Consider the following 13,940-nt stretch of genomic DNA (forward strand, 5'->3'; position numbering starts at 1 on the left):
GGAGGCGTTTCCTATAGGGGCGTTTCCTATAGGGGCGTTTCCTAACTTTTTTTATCCAATAGCAACTTAAGGGATTCCAGCTGCTTTTATAAATCCTCGCAGAAGAAGTCATTGTTCTAGTGATGGGAATTCCGGCTCTTCTTGGTGAGCCGGATCATTTGTTTATTTCTGTGGTGTTTATTGACATAAAGGGAGAAAATGCTGACAGTCAAGCTGTGACAAAGCAACCTTTCAGTGACTAGGCAGAGAAAAAGAGTGTGTTTGAACCTTGTGCTGCCTGCGGCATCCTGAGTAAGGATGAGAGGGCAAAATCCACCACCATATTGCTGTTGGCAGCCATCCAGCTTCAGCGTTAAAGAGACAGGCACATGCAATGGATTTGTGTGGAAATCCTTTCTTATGTTTAGTCTTATACACTGAGCTAAACTGTAATACAAATACATAGTATGCACATTATTTCTGATAATACAATCTTTCTAATAAAGTTAATGTTACTTGCCACACATTAACATAGTACTGTTGCCGTAACCAGGAAGTCCCCTCTTTGAAAATATTGCCCATTTTAAGCAGCGTTCAGTTATTATGCTCCAAATATCTGGAACAAACTCCCAGAAACCTGCAGGTCCGCTGCAACTCTTACTACTTTTAAATCCAGGCTGAAGACTTTTCTTTTTGTCGCTGCTTTTAATTGAACTATTCATATCTTAGACTGCACTGTAACTTTTATCTATGTATTTTTTCTTTTTATGTTTATTTTATTAGCTTTTATTTTTAATGACTGATTTTAAATGCCATTTTCTTAATGTCTTTCGTTTTTTTTTTTTTTTTGTAAAGCACTTTGAATTGCCTTGTGTTGAAAAGTGCTATATAAATAAACTTGCCTTGCCTTGCCTTATGTCTTCAAAGTGGTGGATGCAATTTCAGTCGTTCATGATAATTTCAAAAACAAAGCCATAACTACTCAACTGTCTTTTGCATTGTGTCTATCTGTATTAATACTCGTGTTTCACGTCCACAGTGATTTGCTCATTGAAAAGGAAATGAAAAGCGTTATGTGTGTTATGTGTGTAACTTTAATGGGCTGAACATGAGTCCTGAAGGAAACGTCTCGTGCGTAACTAGCCCCAAATGACTGGGTCAGGTGGGCGTGTCTGAGAGAGGGTTCATAAATCCCGTCCTCTCTTCCATTCCTCCTCCGTTGTACTTGGGCAGCTAGCAGCGGCGTGGCGCAGCTTTGAACCTACAAACCTGGCAATTTAGCAAGCGCTGTTCTCAAGAAACAATCCAGCAACCATGACAAGCTACCACAAACCCGATGAGAAAACCCTGCAGGGACTGAAAGACATCGCTAACAAGCTCAGGATCAACTCCATCAAGGCGACATGCGCCTCCAACTCTGGGTCAGTCATTCAAAGTTACAGTGGCTTGTTTGTTAATATTACGTTACACATGAGAAAAGTATTCAGTTAGTAGCGTTACTGTAGTTCACTTTACCTGCGGGGTCTACACGTGCAGCGGATTATCTTCACGCGGTGCAGACCGTGCAAAGTGTGGCCAAAGCAGACAGCTAGCAAGTATTTATGCTAACTGTTTCATAAACACTTTGAGCTAAATGTGTCTAGGTCTTTAGTCAATGCTTAGGCTAGCATAAGCTAACAGTTTGTGCCATAAATGAAACCAAATGGCAGGGTCTGTATCAATAATACGTTTGGATACAGTAGTCTTCAGTGCTATTGAGCTGATAATTCATTCTCTTTTATAACTCTGTAATGTTACTAGCAAGGTTGCTAGATGAAATATGTCGTTATAGCAACAGCCTGCTTCTAGCTAACAAGAAACCACATGATCATGCAGGGGGAATCTCGTGGTCAGTTTCACACTTTAATTTAAAGCAGCTGCGTGTTCAAATGCAAGAGAGATGCATATGCACACACAATAGTTTGAACTTCTTTCAAGGGAATCTGTCAGGTATGATAGACAGTAGACACACACGTCAAATGGTCACCTGTAGTTTTGACCTCCTGCAGTCCTCCTCCCATTGTCACTATGGAGTGAACCTGGTAATCCGCATGCGGGAACAGTTTCCAGGGTTTCCTTATTGCAGGGGTGTAACTAACACTGAGATTATGAAGGCTGCCCTTTGCCCCATAGTATTCTGTGTTCGGCCTATTCTACACCCAGAACATTACAACTGCAATCTACTCTTTCACAATGCATCAACACTGCCTGTAATTGACATAATGCGTTTTGGAAGACTCTCAGTTGACACTCATTAGCTGGCTGTCACATGTACCATACTATCATGTTCATCTGTTAAACCTCTGTGCAGGAAGGTTTTTAACTATATAATTGTTGTCTTATTTAGCTTTTTACAGAAAATAAGTTTCTTTATGCAACACTTTTATAGTTTATTTCATTCGTTGTCTTGTTTATTAGCACCCAGTACACAAAAGGACAAAATGCGCCACATTTTCCAATTGTTCTTTAAGCACCAAAGCTTTTCTGTCACCCCGTTATACAAACATACTGTTTTAAAGTCTCGCGATTTGAAGTTTATAGAATTGACAGCATTTAAAACTGCACAAAATAATGTATGTAGCATGAACCATTTGACATCCAGTTAAAACACACGTGTTCTCAAACAGAATACATGTTTGAGAACACGGCGGTTTATCATTAGAAGAAATCTTTCTATTAAATATTTAAATGTGTTAAAAGAATATTCTGTAGTTGTCTAAGTCTTTAGTTGTTTCTAATGTCTAGGCCTTTTACGTTTGTTCCTAAAAAATTGTATATTATTCACTTTACTGTATGATTACTGCTCATTTAATTAGAAAATTGATTACAAAGATTGTAAAGTTTGATACAATTCAAATGTATCATCTGACAATCACCTGGCCATGTTCATCATATTCAGAGTTCCCCATAGTATCATTAAAAGGATTCATTGTATTTGCTCTGCATTCTCCAAAAACCCCAGAATTGTGTAATAACCCAGTAAACTTGTGCAACTTAAACCTTCAGAAAGGAAATGTTTGTTGGTGAACCGGTTTTTGGTACTTCCTTGTATCAACTGACAAAGAAATGGAAGAACTGTTACCTGAACTTCCGGACAATGAGGAAACTGAAGATGTGATTCTGTTTCCCTTAACGACTTTTGACATCCACCACTCAACACCTGTTGTCATTATTTTATTGATATGGAGCATTAAACACAAGTATCTGATTGCTTTGATAACGGCTTTTATGAATTTACTTAAGTCTATTTCTCGGCAGGTTATCACTCAACAAAAGGATATTGGGTAAACAGAGCACTGGGTTTTTGATTGTGAAATATAACAACGAACATCGTGTGTTCGATAAAGATAACCGTGTGTTCCAGCATGAACAAAATGGCATTTGTGATTTAACCCACTTAGGGAAGTAACTATGTTTTTGAGAAATGTGGGATTTCTAAACATGTCGCTTACAATAATTGAACCACTATGCTGCAACTAACAGTTTCACAAATGTACTTTTTTAAATTGTTTTTATAATTGCACTAGAGTGTGAAAATATATAAGTGATATCATGTTAAGAGATTAACATTATATTTTCATGCGTGGTTCTAATACCAAAATGTGAGGTTTTGAACATTTGTAAATAATTGCTTGTTAAATGTATCCGTTTGAATGCCTTTTCAGAAATTACCGTTTTTGTCAAACTAAAACCAAGTGTGCGGTTTCCTGAATGTAGCAACACATGCATGTATATATGCACGATTTGGATCTAAATAATTGTATTTTTCCTGTGATGTTTTATTTAAAGTACATATATTCTCCTCTCCCCAGGCACCCCACATCCTGCTGCAGTGCAGCAGAGCTCATGTCTGTGCTCTTCTTCAACACCATGCGTTATAAAGCCGAAGACCCTCGTAACCAGTGCAACGACCGCTTTGTGCTCTCAAAGGTTGGTTATTTTTTCTTCTTATGAGAGACTGATATTCTTAACTTGGTCAGAACAAATTATCTTTGGTATTGCTATTGTCTTCAAAGACTATCCTCTCCGTTTCTAGGGCCATGCTGCACCCATCCTGTACGCTGCCTGGGCCGAGGCCGGCTACGTGAAGGAGTCTGATCTGCTCAACCTGCGCAAGATCGACTCTGACCTGGAGGGCCACCCCACCCCAGTAAGTCACAATCTTGTTATTTTATGGTATTCATGTTTAATTGGGAAACAGAATATAGTCTAGAAGTTAATTTTATATATAAAGTATAACTTTCTCCCCCTTTACTATTCACCAGAAACTGGCCTTTGTGGACGTGGCTACAGGATCTCTGGGACAGGGTCTCGGGGCTTCCTGCGGGATAGCCTACACTGGCAAATACTTTGACAAATCAAGGTATATATTTATTAACATCAAAGGATTAAACGACTTGCAATAATTCTTATCCTGCTTTTTAAACAGGTGTATAGTGATCTGAAACAGTCAGTCTTCAGCATTAGTCAAACTGCATCCTTTTTATTACTGTAAAGGTAGGGTAGGTAATTTGAGAAACCAGCTCGAGTGCGCAAGAAGTTGAAAGTACACAACCGAAAAAAATCTGCCCCTTCCTTCAGACTTCTTTACAGAGCCCCTCCTCCAACACACATGAACGCGCACATGACCAATGAGGGCGCGAGATAAGTTTGTGCACGAGATGGAAGGCTGACAGAAATATTTGTATATATTTATTGTCAAAGCATTTCATTTATTCATTGCTGTCGGGATGTTAAGAGAATTCCATGGAATATAACAAAAAGTGTTTCTGAAGAGAATTGCCTACCCTACCTTTAAGTTCGAGGTGGATGTGCAGGGGTTCTCTAGTACTTTATACTGAAACTAGACTCTTTCTGGAATTCTTTAAATGTCATACATGTGCCTAGACTTGCAGGCAGGTATCCGTTTCCTTTTTAAGTTGTGCCTGTGCTGCTCTGAAATCAGGTTAACAGAGCAAACCTGCAGTAGTGACAGGAGCCTGCAGTTAAGCCATCAGTATTATACTCTAAATTAGCAAGCATTTTACTGAGTGATTTATGTCCCTGATATTAACGCCTTATTTATCTTATTTGCTCCAAATGTAAGCGCTCTAGTTCAATAGTTTCTTATTTTAATTCATTGGTGAAAATCAAGATTCAAGATTGTCTGGGTTTTGGTAGATAATAGGATGCAACTGTTACTTTTCAACTTTAGTGTAAAGATGGTATGAATTGCTTCTTCCATTTAAGTTTGTCTGACTTGTATCTTATGTAATATCACTCATTCAAGGCTACTTTTATTCTGAACTGGGTTAGAACTTCTGCAGCCCTGTGTTCTGGCCTTTAACTTCCCTTTGGTAATCTAACTTGACAGACCTTTTCAGCAGCTTCCGTGTTATGGTTAACTGTTACATTTGTTAAATCACACTAATATTCCGGTTTATACATTGTGTTGCAGTTACCGCGTATACTGCATGATGGGAGATGGAGAGTGCTCAGAGGGCTCAGTGTGGGAGGCCATGGCCTTCGCCTCGTACTACAAGCTGGACAACCTGGTGGCCATCATAGATGTCAACCGGCTCGGTCAGAGCGAGGCCGCTCCCCTGAAGCACGACATGGAGGTCTACCGCAAGCGCTGCGAAGCCTTCGGGTCAGTGCCAAAACTCCACTTTATACGTTATACATTTTTTAAATAACGGCTTTCATATCATAATGTTTCCTATGAACTATGAAATATTATGATATGAAAGCAGTTATTTAAAAAATGCCTCTTAATATACTATCAAATGTAACCGTTGTCATATTTGTATAGTGTATCCGTCTGTGTGGAAGTTGTTTTTTTATATTGATTTGTGAAACTTCTATATCTCTGAAATTGCGTTTTCACATGCTTGCTTGATTTTCTACACCCTCCTTTGTCCTCAACGCCTCTTTTTTTTTTGTCCAGTTTAAATCTCTGCTTACCAGTTAATAAGCACTCAACATGCATGTTCCAAAGTTCATACATCCCTGTTTTTTGGGTTAATAATTGCTGGGGTGATTTTAAAGCTATGCCCTGTTTTTGCAGATGGAACACGTATGTTGTGGATGGACACGATGTGGAGGAGCTGTGCAAAGCTTTCTGGCAGGCTAAGCAGGTCAAAGACAAACCCACCTGCATTGTTGCCAAAACATTCAAGGGCAAAGGACTCAAAAGTAAGTGTGGCTTTCATATGAGAATTATTTTACTATTATTTTAGTCTCCGACATACATTTGAGGCTTGTTCATTCCTTGGCTGTAGATATTGAGGATCTTGACAACTGGCATGGAAAGCCCATCCCCAAGGACAAGGTGGACGGCCTCCTGAAGGAGCTGAAGGCTCAGATCCAGGTCCCCAACAAGACCCTGTGCCCTGAGCTTCCCAAAGAAGACACTGAACCCGCAGACCTCAGCCCGATCGCCCTGCTTTCACCCCCGGCATACAAGAAGGGAGAAAAGGTACCTAAACACTGGTCAATTGTGTTCCCTTTTTTATGCTGGCTAGTGTGAGCAGACTAGATTGTTTTTGAAACACCTGAAGTGCATATGGTAATGGTTTTGTCTATCTGTCTTTCCACTCATTTCCTTCCTTCTCTGTCAGATGGCAACAAGGCGTGCATATGGCGTGGCACTTGCCAAACTGGGCGAGGCAAGCAAGAGAGTGGTGGCCCTGGATGGAGACACTAAAAACTCCACCTTCTCAGAAACCTTCAAGAAGGCCTTCCCTGACCGCTACATTGAGTGCTTCATCGCTGAGCAGAACATGGTACGCAATGTTTACGTCTTCACGGGGGATTTTTAAAGGGGTTTTTGCATTTGCTAAGGGACCAAATGATTAACTACAATTTATGAAAAGGGATAAATATAGTTCAGATTTAACGCTTCACTCCCATAATCTGCTAAACTAATAATCTGTTTCTATTCGTTCTCTAGCATGATAATCCCATCCTCTCACTTCCGTTATCAAGGGTAATGCTAACTGATGTCTTAACTTGCTGCTGCAGGTGGGAGTGGCCATTGGCTGTGCCACCCGGGACCGCACGGTTGCATTTGCCAGCACGTTTGCTGCCTTCTTCTCCAGAGGCTATGACCAGATCCGTATGGGAGCCATCTCCCAGTCCAATGTGAACCTGGTCGGCTCCCACTGCGGAGTCTCCATCGGTAAGCTGAAGAGTCATTTGATTTGTCACAGGGCAAAGTGAGTGTTCCCTGTACCTGACTGATCTTCTCTGCCTTCAGGGGAGGACGGTCCTTCCCAGATGGCTCTGGAGGACTTGGCCATTTTCCGTGCTATCCCAACATGCACTGTGTTTTACCCCAGTGATGCAGTTTCCACAGAGAGAGCTGTTGAGCTCTCAGCCAACACAAAGGTGGGTAGGCCACCTTGTGGTAGAACATGGTGTCCAATATGTTGTCTTAACATTGCTGGAGTATCATTCTTATCATCTCTCTACATTTCCAGGGTATCTGTTTCATCCGTACCAGCAGACCAGACAATGCAGTCATCTACTCTCCAGATGAGAAGTTTGAAGTGGGCATAGCCAAGGTGATGATCAATACAATTATTTTACACTCCATTGTTATTATATGTAGTTTTTAGCAACAAAAAAGCAATTGGAATGGACAACAGAGCATTAATGTATGTTTAAATGTCTGCCTAACAGGTGGTGCGCCAGTCTGACAATGATTGCGTTACTGTGATTGGAGCTGGTGTGACTCTGCATGAGGCCCTTGCTGCTGCAGACATGCTGGCCAGTGAAGGTGAACACACACTGCCCTCTGATGGATAGATGTAGATATTAAGCCTGACATTTATAAGCACCACACCTAACTGTCATGTTTATTATACTATACCAGCTAACCACACAGCTGATGACCTGCATCCCCTTAATAACAAAGTATCGATTTGCTCATGAACTTTTTAGGGAAGAACATCCGTGTGATCGACCCGTTCACCATTAAGCCTCTGGATGCCGCTACTATTGTGGCAAGTGCCAGAGCCACAAAGGGACAGATCATCACTGTGGAGGACCACTACAAGGAGGGTGGGTTGATTTCTGTTTCTATATGCCCTTTTTACATTGAAATAATTCAATATAATATGTATCAGTGGTGGTGTTTTGTGCAAAGTTATTCCTCAATCTACCAGGGTCCATTAGTAGTTGTCCCTTGTGGTGATGGTATGTCTCCTCTGTCCAGGTGGTCTTGGTGAAGCCGTTCTGTCAGCTGTGGGCGGGGAGCCAGGCATTGTTGTGACCCGGCTTGCAGTTTCCGGTGTTCCCCGCAGTGGGAAGTCCACAGAGCTGCTCGACATGTTCGGCATCAGCGCCAAGCACATTGCTAACGCCGTGCGTCAGACCTTTGCTAACTAAGGACTGCACCTCGTCTCCTGCACTGTAACCTCACAACAAAACGTATGCCTCCTCTTAGTTGTATTATGTTTTCAAAACGGTGTCTTCACTGTAGCTCTGACATCACTTAATACTGTAAACTCGGTATCTTTACAGATTTAAAAACCTGATCCATTGTGAACCGTCATGGCTTCTGTTCTGTGTTACCATTTACATTCCTTACAACCATGCATCATGTCTTTTCTCTTGACTGGCCTCCTTTTTTTGTTTCTTAAGAAGCACTATTACTGTTTGTCTTAAATCTAATGTTCCAGACCAGTTTTGCGGTTGTTTTCGTTGACAGCTTTTGAAGCTTAGCTGTGTTGGAGCTACACTACTTTCAGATCCAGTGTGAAATTGTTAAACATTTTTTAGTTTTGAACCGTTTGAGCATTCCTCTAAAGATTCCTGGCTTCATGGGCCCACACAAAGTTACTGGCGTTACAGGTCACAGGTCATGTGTTGTGCTGAATAAAAAATAATTAACCCAATGCCATTGTGTTAGTATTTTTTACCGCCCTCTAGCGAAGTGGTTCAATGGGTGGCGAAGTGAAAGTCCACCACATTGGGCCAGACTCGAGTATCTATCAATCTACTATTGCAGTGCAATTTCGCACAGATATTCCATTAGTTTGGAGAATATCACTTAAAGATCCATCAATGTTATAGGTCTCGGATATATACAAAATATAATAATAATATATTTTATTTCTATAGCGCTTTTCTTGAACCCAAAGACGCTTTACATTTAGGAGGGAGGGTAGACAAACAAGACAAAGCCAAAAAGAAACAAAACAGAAAAGCAGTCAGGAGGAAGTTGGTTGAGAGGGGGCGGGCTTATGGATACAGAGTTGAAGAGGTGGGTTTTGAGGCGGGACTGGAACAGGGTGAGGGACTCATACTCACGGAGGTATTGGGAGAGGGAGTTCCAGAGCTTCGGGGCTGCCACAGAGAAGGCTCTTTTCCCGAAGCTCCGGAGTTTGGCCTTGGGGATGGAAAGCAAACCGGCTGAGGTGGATCTGAGGGACCGGGGGTGTCTATATATATCTATATGTCACATATCATATGTCTCTGAAGTGTTTGGCTAATTGTAGCATCCCATAAACCCCTCCGTTTCAGCCCTGTTTAACAAATGCTGATTCTGGGTCTGTTACTTTAGATGAAAATAAGGAGCCACTCCCCACGCCCCTCTGAGAGATATTTGCTTAAAAAGAATACAATGGTGCTCTAGGAGGAGATTCAGGTGATAAGGTGGGGGGAGGGGGGTTACCTTGGTTGGTTATTGGCTAATGGTTACACAAGCCAAAAAATCATGACATCAAGTGGCCAAAATCTGATGGGCTCATTTTCAGATAGGTTTATATAAATGGATCAGGACGAAAGGTGAGCGAATCTTTTTTCCTGAAACTTTCAGAATCTCTTTACACAGAAGGGACATATGTGAAAAAGGGGATTTTGCATAATAGGTCCCCTTAAGTGATCAGTTGACTTTGCAGGTTGTATCGTTCACGTATCCTGTGAAATATGTCAATCTACTGGATTGGCACCGCATCTTGTAACCAGATCATCTATTCATATGATATTCTGCTAGAAAATGTTAGCATGCTAAGGTGCTGAACTTTTATGTTGACCATCGTTAATTAACCTGTTTTTCAGGTTTCAGGCTCGAAAATGACATTCCCAGAACAAATTACCATATCTTCCCTTCTAAAGGGGTTAAATTAATAATCTTTTTTCTCAAAGTAATGATAAACCTGTGAGTTGGATGTAGAAAAGTCAGAATCAATATAGATGTTTTTTATTTTAAAGAAAATTCAGATTGAACATGGTAAACAACTGTAAATTATAGTGTCCGTCCAAAAAATATGTTGTACTTATAGTGAAAACTAACCTTGGATGATGGGTTAGTAGACTAGAAGCTTTAGGAATCCAAAGTATAACATATAATAAGTACCCTGTATCAAGATTGATGCAAAACAAGTTATATTTGACCTTTTTAGACAGATTTAGCAAAAAAAAAACCTTCTGGGGCCATTAGGGTGGATTTTCCATATCTCTGGCCCCCCTTGTTCGATTTTGACATGTGACATCTCTTTCTAACCGTTAGAGCCAATAGAATCTAAGGCAGGGGTCGGCAACATGCGGACCGCGGTCCGGACTCAGGCGCCGACCTATACGGACCCGGAGCTAGGGGATTTTTCGGCACCTCCCACTTTTTTAACGCTGACTTGTGTAATTCGTGGAGAACCGAAGAGTTGTTTTGGGGGTGGGGAGTCCGTCTCAACTTCTCACTTCAAAAAAGAAGAAATCTAGACCGCAAAAATAATTAAACAAGCGAGTACCTGTTTTTCCTGGCCAAGGACAGGTTACTTGAACACAACACGAGCGTAACGTGTGGAACGCCGCTTCAGCCCTTCAAATATTGCAGTACCCATATGGAGCCGTACACATGCCGCAGTGTTTGCGTGGCTGTGTCTTTAGTTGTAAGCACAGTGGCGATCGGTTGTTATTAGCATCTGGTTAGCTAGCTATGCTAACGAATTTAAAGAGCTTTTCTACAACCAGGTGGAAGAGAACTCTCTCCTGAGAGGCTCACATAACCTCAGCTCAGTGAGGTTAAGGCACACCTTGATATGATCATTATAGTTACTTATTAATGAGACTAAATGAAAAACAGGTATACAATACTATATGACAGTAACAAAAAAGTTGTTAAAAACAACAAGAATAGAGTTTAAAAGGGGAGTGATTTGTAAAATATCCAAAAAGAAAAATCTGCTTACAGTTCTGTTTCATATGGGTGTTGAGAGATGTATCCATAGATCTCTTCATGTTGCTCTCAAAGTGCACCAGATTGATGCTTTTAACTTCAATAAATAAAAATCTTCCCGAGGGAACATGCTCCCCTAGAGGAGGTTAGGCCCCCCCCCCACACTTAAATCATGTTCACATGGATAGGATACTAAATACATTTGCACACATCTTGTGTCCATATCTTTCTGTTTTGGTGGTCACGCCACACCGTGCACATGCATGGTGAGATATCTGGATTGGTTGCTTTTTCTTTGCACAGCATGAAAGAAAGGCCAAATGAATGGGCTGTGAGTTTAGTTTTTTTAAGCAGAGGTTGAGTTCAATAATTTGTACGACCCTCGGAGGATGTTGTAAAAATGTAAATGAAAAAGGTTCCCCACCCCTGCGTAATAATAAAACCCCTTGATTTATAACTTAACATCTCTGTCTCCTATTGATCTGAGTATATTATAAAGAATAGCCAGTTAATTGAAGCATTATAGCACAGGCCTTTGTCAGATGGTATATTACGCTGTTTTTTTTCTGCTTCGAATAGTTCTCTCTTTTTTCACCATACCTGTGTTTGCATCACTGTAACCAATGAGCACCTGCATGTGTATGAGAATGGCCCTGACACCATTTCAGCCCAGATTTACAAACTCCTGGTAGGACAAGCTCAAGCTCAATTCTCGCACTGAATTTAAAAAAAGTGAGTGAGGGACTGCAATATAAGAGGGAAAGAAAGAGAAACTTTAAAACTGTTCAATTGTTATGATGTGTAAAGACTGATATTGTTCTATAATCGGCTGAAACTGTTAAGTCATGATGTGAAACGGTTAACAAAGAAAAAGGGACTCAAGCTGCTGCTACACTTTATTTTATTTATCTAAAATTAAGCACTTTAAGATGCACATATTTTCAAAAGCTATTTTATTTATTTTCTCTATTTTATTTTTAAATGCAGACCGAGAGGAACATTACACATATGTATTTACTGTATATCTGTATAGTTCAATGTTAATAGACAATACATATTGTTGTTTTTGAATTGTACTTTCTTTATTTGATTGGCAGTCAGCTGTTGATTACATGCAGACGTTGATAAAGCTGCAGCTACTTCAATATATATATCACACTAATTCATGAAGCAAGTTAGACATTTTGAAGTTCCGGACCTTTGCATAGGGACATTTTCCATTTTCTCTAACTAGCTGTTTTATTGCTTATGGATTATCAGAAAATTTCAAAGGGGACGCAGTCACATTGGATATTAACCTATGGATTAACTACAGCATCGTTTTTATCATTTTAATGCCATTGAAGACCAGTTTAGACCAGACAAATCCAAGGTAAGACATGTTAGCGTTGTGGGCTACCTAGCGCCACTTGTTTTGATCAACCTGATCTCACCAGAATGTGTGACTCCACCACGACTCCTTAACTCCGCATTGCGTGGTGGAGTCACGAACTGTGTTACAATTACATGTCGGCACCACGCAAACAACCCCATGTAAAGTGAATGAGGCTCTTTTGTCGTGGTGCACACACGCATTTCTACAACGTCCTGCAGTGAGCTTTTATTCTATAAAACGTTTTTAAAATATACTTTATAGCTTGTAGTAACTCGCGGGAGGCTTCTTTTATTTTATTTGTATTCATAATAATTTTTATTTTTCGTCAGAATGTATTATGGTGCATTAGTTACGAATTGTTGGACTCAAAAAACAGTGCATTGTGTGTAATACAACTGTGATTTTTATTAAATTAGTTAGTTTTTAAGGAAGGCCAGAGCTTCAGCTGTGTCAAATAGATTGTTCCCTTTAGTTAACGTTTTTTAAAAGAACATTATATTCCGATTTGATCATGTCCCCTTTATTGTATTCCGGAGAGCAATGTGAGCGTCCATTCCCATTGGATAATGCAGGATTTTACACCCGGAAGTAAGTATACTCTTTACAGTCGATTGATTTTACAGTGATATCTGCACGACTCATCAACTCAAAAACACCAGATTATCCTTGTTGATTACACAACATTGGTTGGTTTAAATTGTGTACAATGCTTTTGTAATGTTCCCCTTCGATTCGGAGAAACAAATATTTGTTCAGTTTAGGATGGCCGAAGACACTACACTACCCAGAATCCTCAGCTATTGTCTGCGTTGCCTCAAGCTCTGTGATTGGTTGACTGCATTCCATATGAAAAAAAACGTTTCGTAAAAGATAAATCATACTTTATTCAGCAGTGGTTGCTTTACTCTTTGAAAGTCATCACATGAATGCATTGTAATAAATGGTTTGGCTGCATTAAATATTACACATCTGTCGTAGTTCTGTATTTGTATTTATCTACAGAGATCTGGCTCAGAATAGACCGGAAACTATTCTTTTACCGTTCTGTTTTAATTTCACAATAAAGTTAGTAGTAATAATTTGTTTTGATATTATTGTTTTTTATTAACTACTCATGTTAAGACCATCTTTTCTGTGTTGCTGTGGGGTTTTTCCATCGCTTTTGTGTTACAAATATCAAAACAATAACTAAATATATCCGTCGTAAACTAAACCAGAAACAGCAGTATATTTTATTTTGTTAACACTGTAAACTTGACAGATTTTTAACCCAAACCACCTACTGGTTAAAGCACGTTATTACACGTTTAGAGTAATATTTAAATCTTGAAAAGGGATGTCCAAAATAGCAATTATATACAGTTTTTAATTAACTATTTGTAGAGAATA

The 13,940-nt window shown here is 39.9% G+C and overlaps 1 protein-coding gene across 1 annotated transcript; it reads left to right on the forward strand.

Moving 5' to 3' along the window:
- The first annotated feature begins 1,175 nt into the window (after positions 1-1,175).
- LOC117449528 (transketolase-like) lies at positions 1,176-8,897 on the forward strand. Its single transcript, XM_034087260.2, has 14 exons — positions 1,176-1,400; positions 3,831-3,948; positions 4,055-4,168; positions 4,284-4,381; positions 5,456-5,647; positions 6,065-6,192; positions 6,279-6,475; positions 6,618-6,782; positions 7,021-7,177; positions 7,256-7,386; positions 7,479-7,562; positions 7,681-7,777; positions 7,942-8,061; positions 8,216-8,897. Exons 1-14 carry the CDS (start codon positions 1,294-1,296, stop codon positions 8,386-8,388), a joined length of 1,881 nt encoding a protein of 626 aa, XP_033943151.1. The 5' UTR covers positions 1,176-1,293; the 3' UTR covers positions 8,389-8,897.
- Positions 8,898-13,940: the final 5,043 nt, after the last annotated feature.

The sequence above is a fragment of the Pseudochaenichthys georgianus genome, chromosome 7, assembly GCF_902827115.2.
Source record: "Pseudochaenichthys georgianus chromosome 7, fPseGeo1.2, whole genome shotgun sequence".
NCBI lineage: Eukaryota > Metazoa > Chordata > Actinopteri > Perciformes > Channichthyidae > Pseudochaenichthys > Pseudochaenichthys georgianus.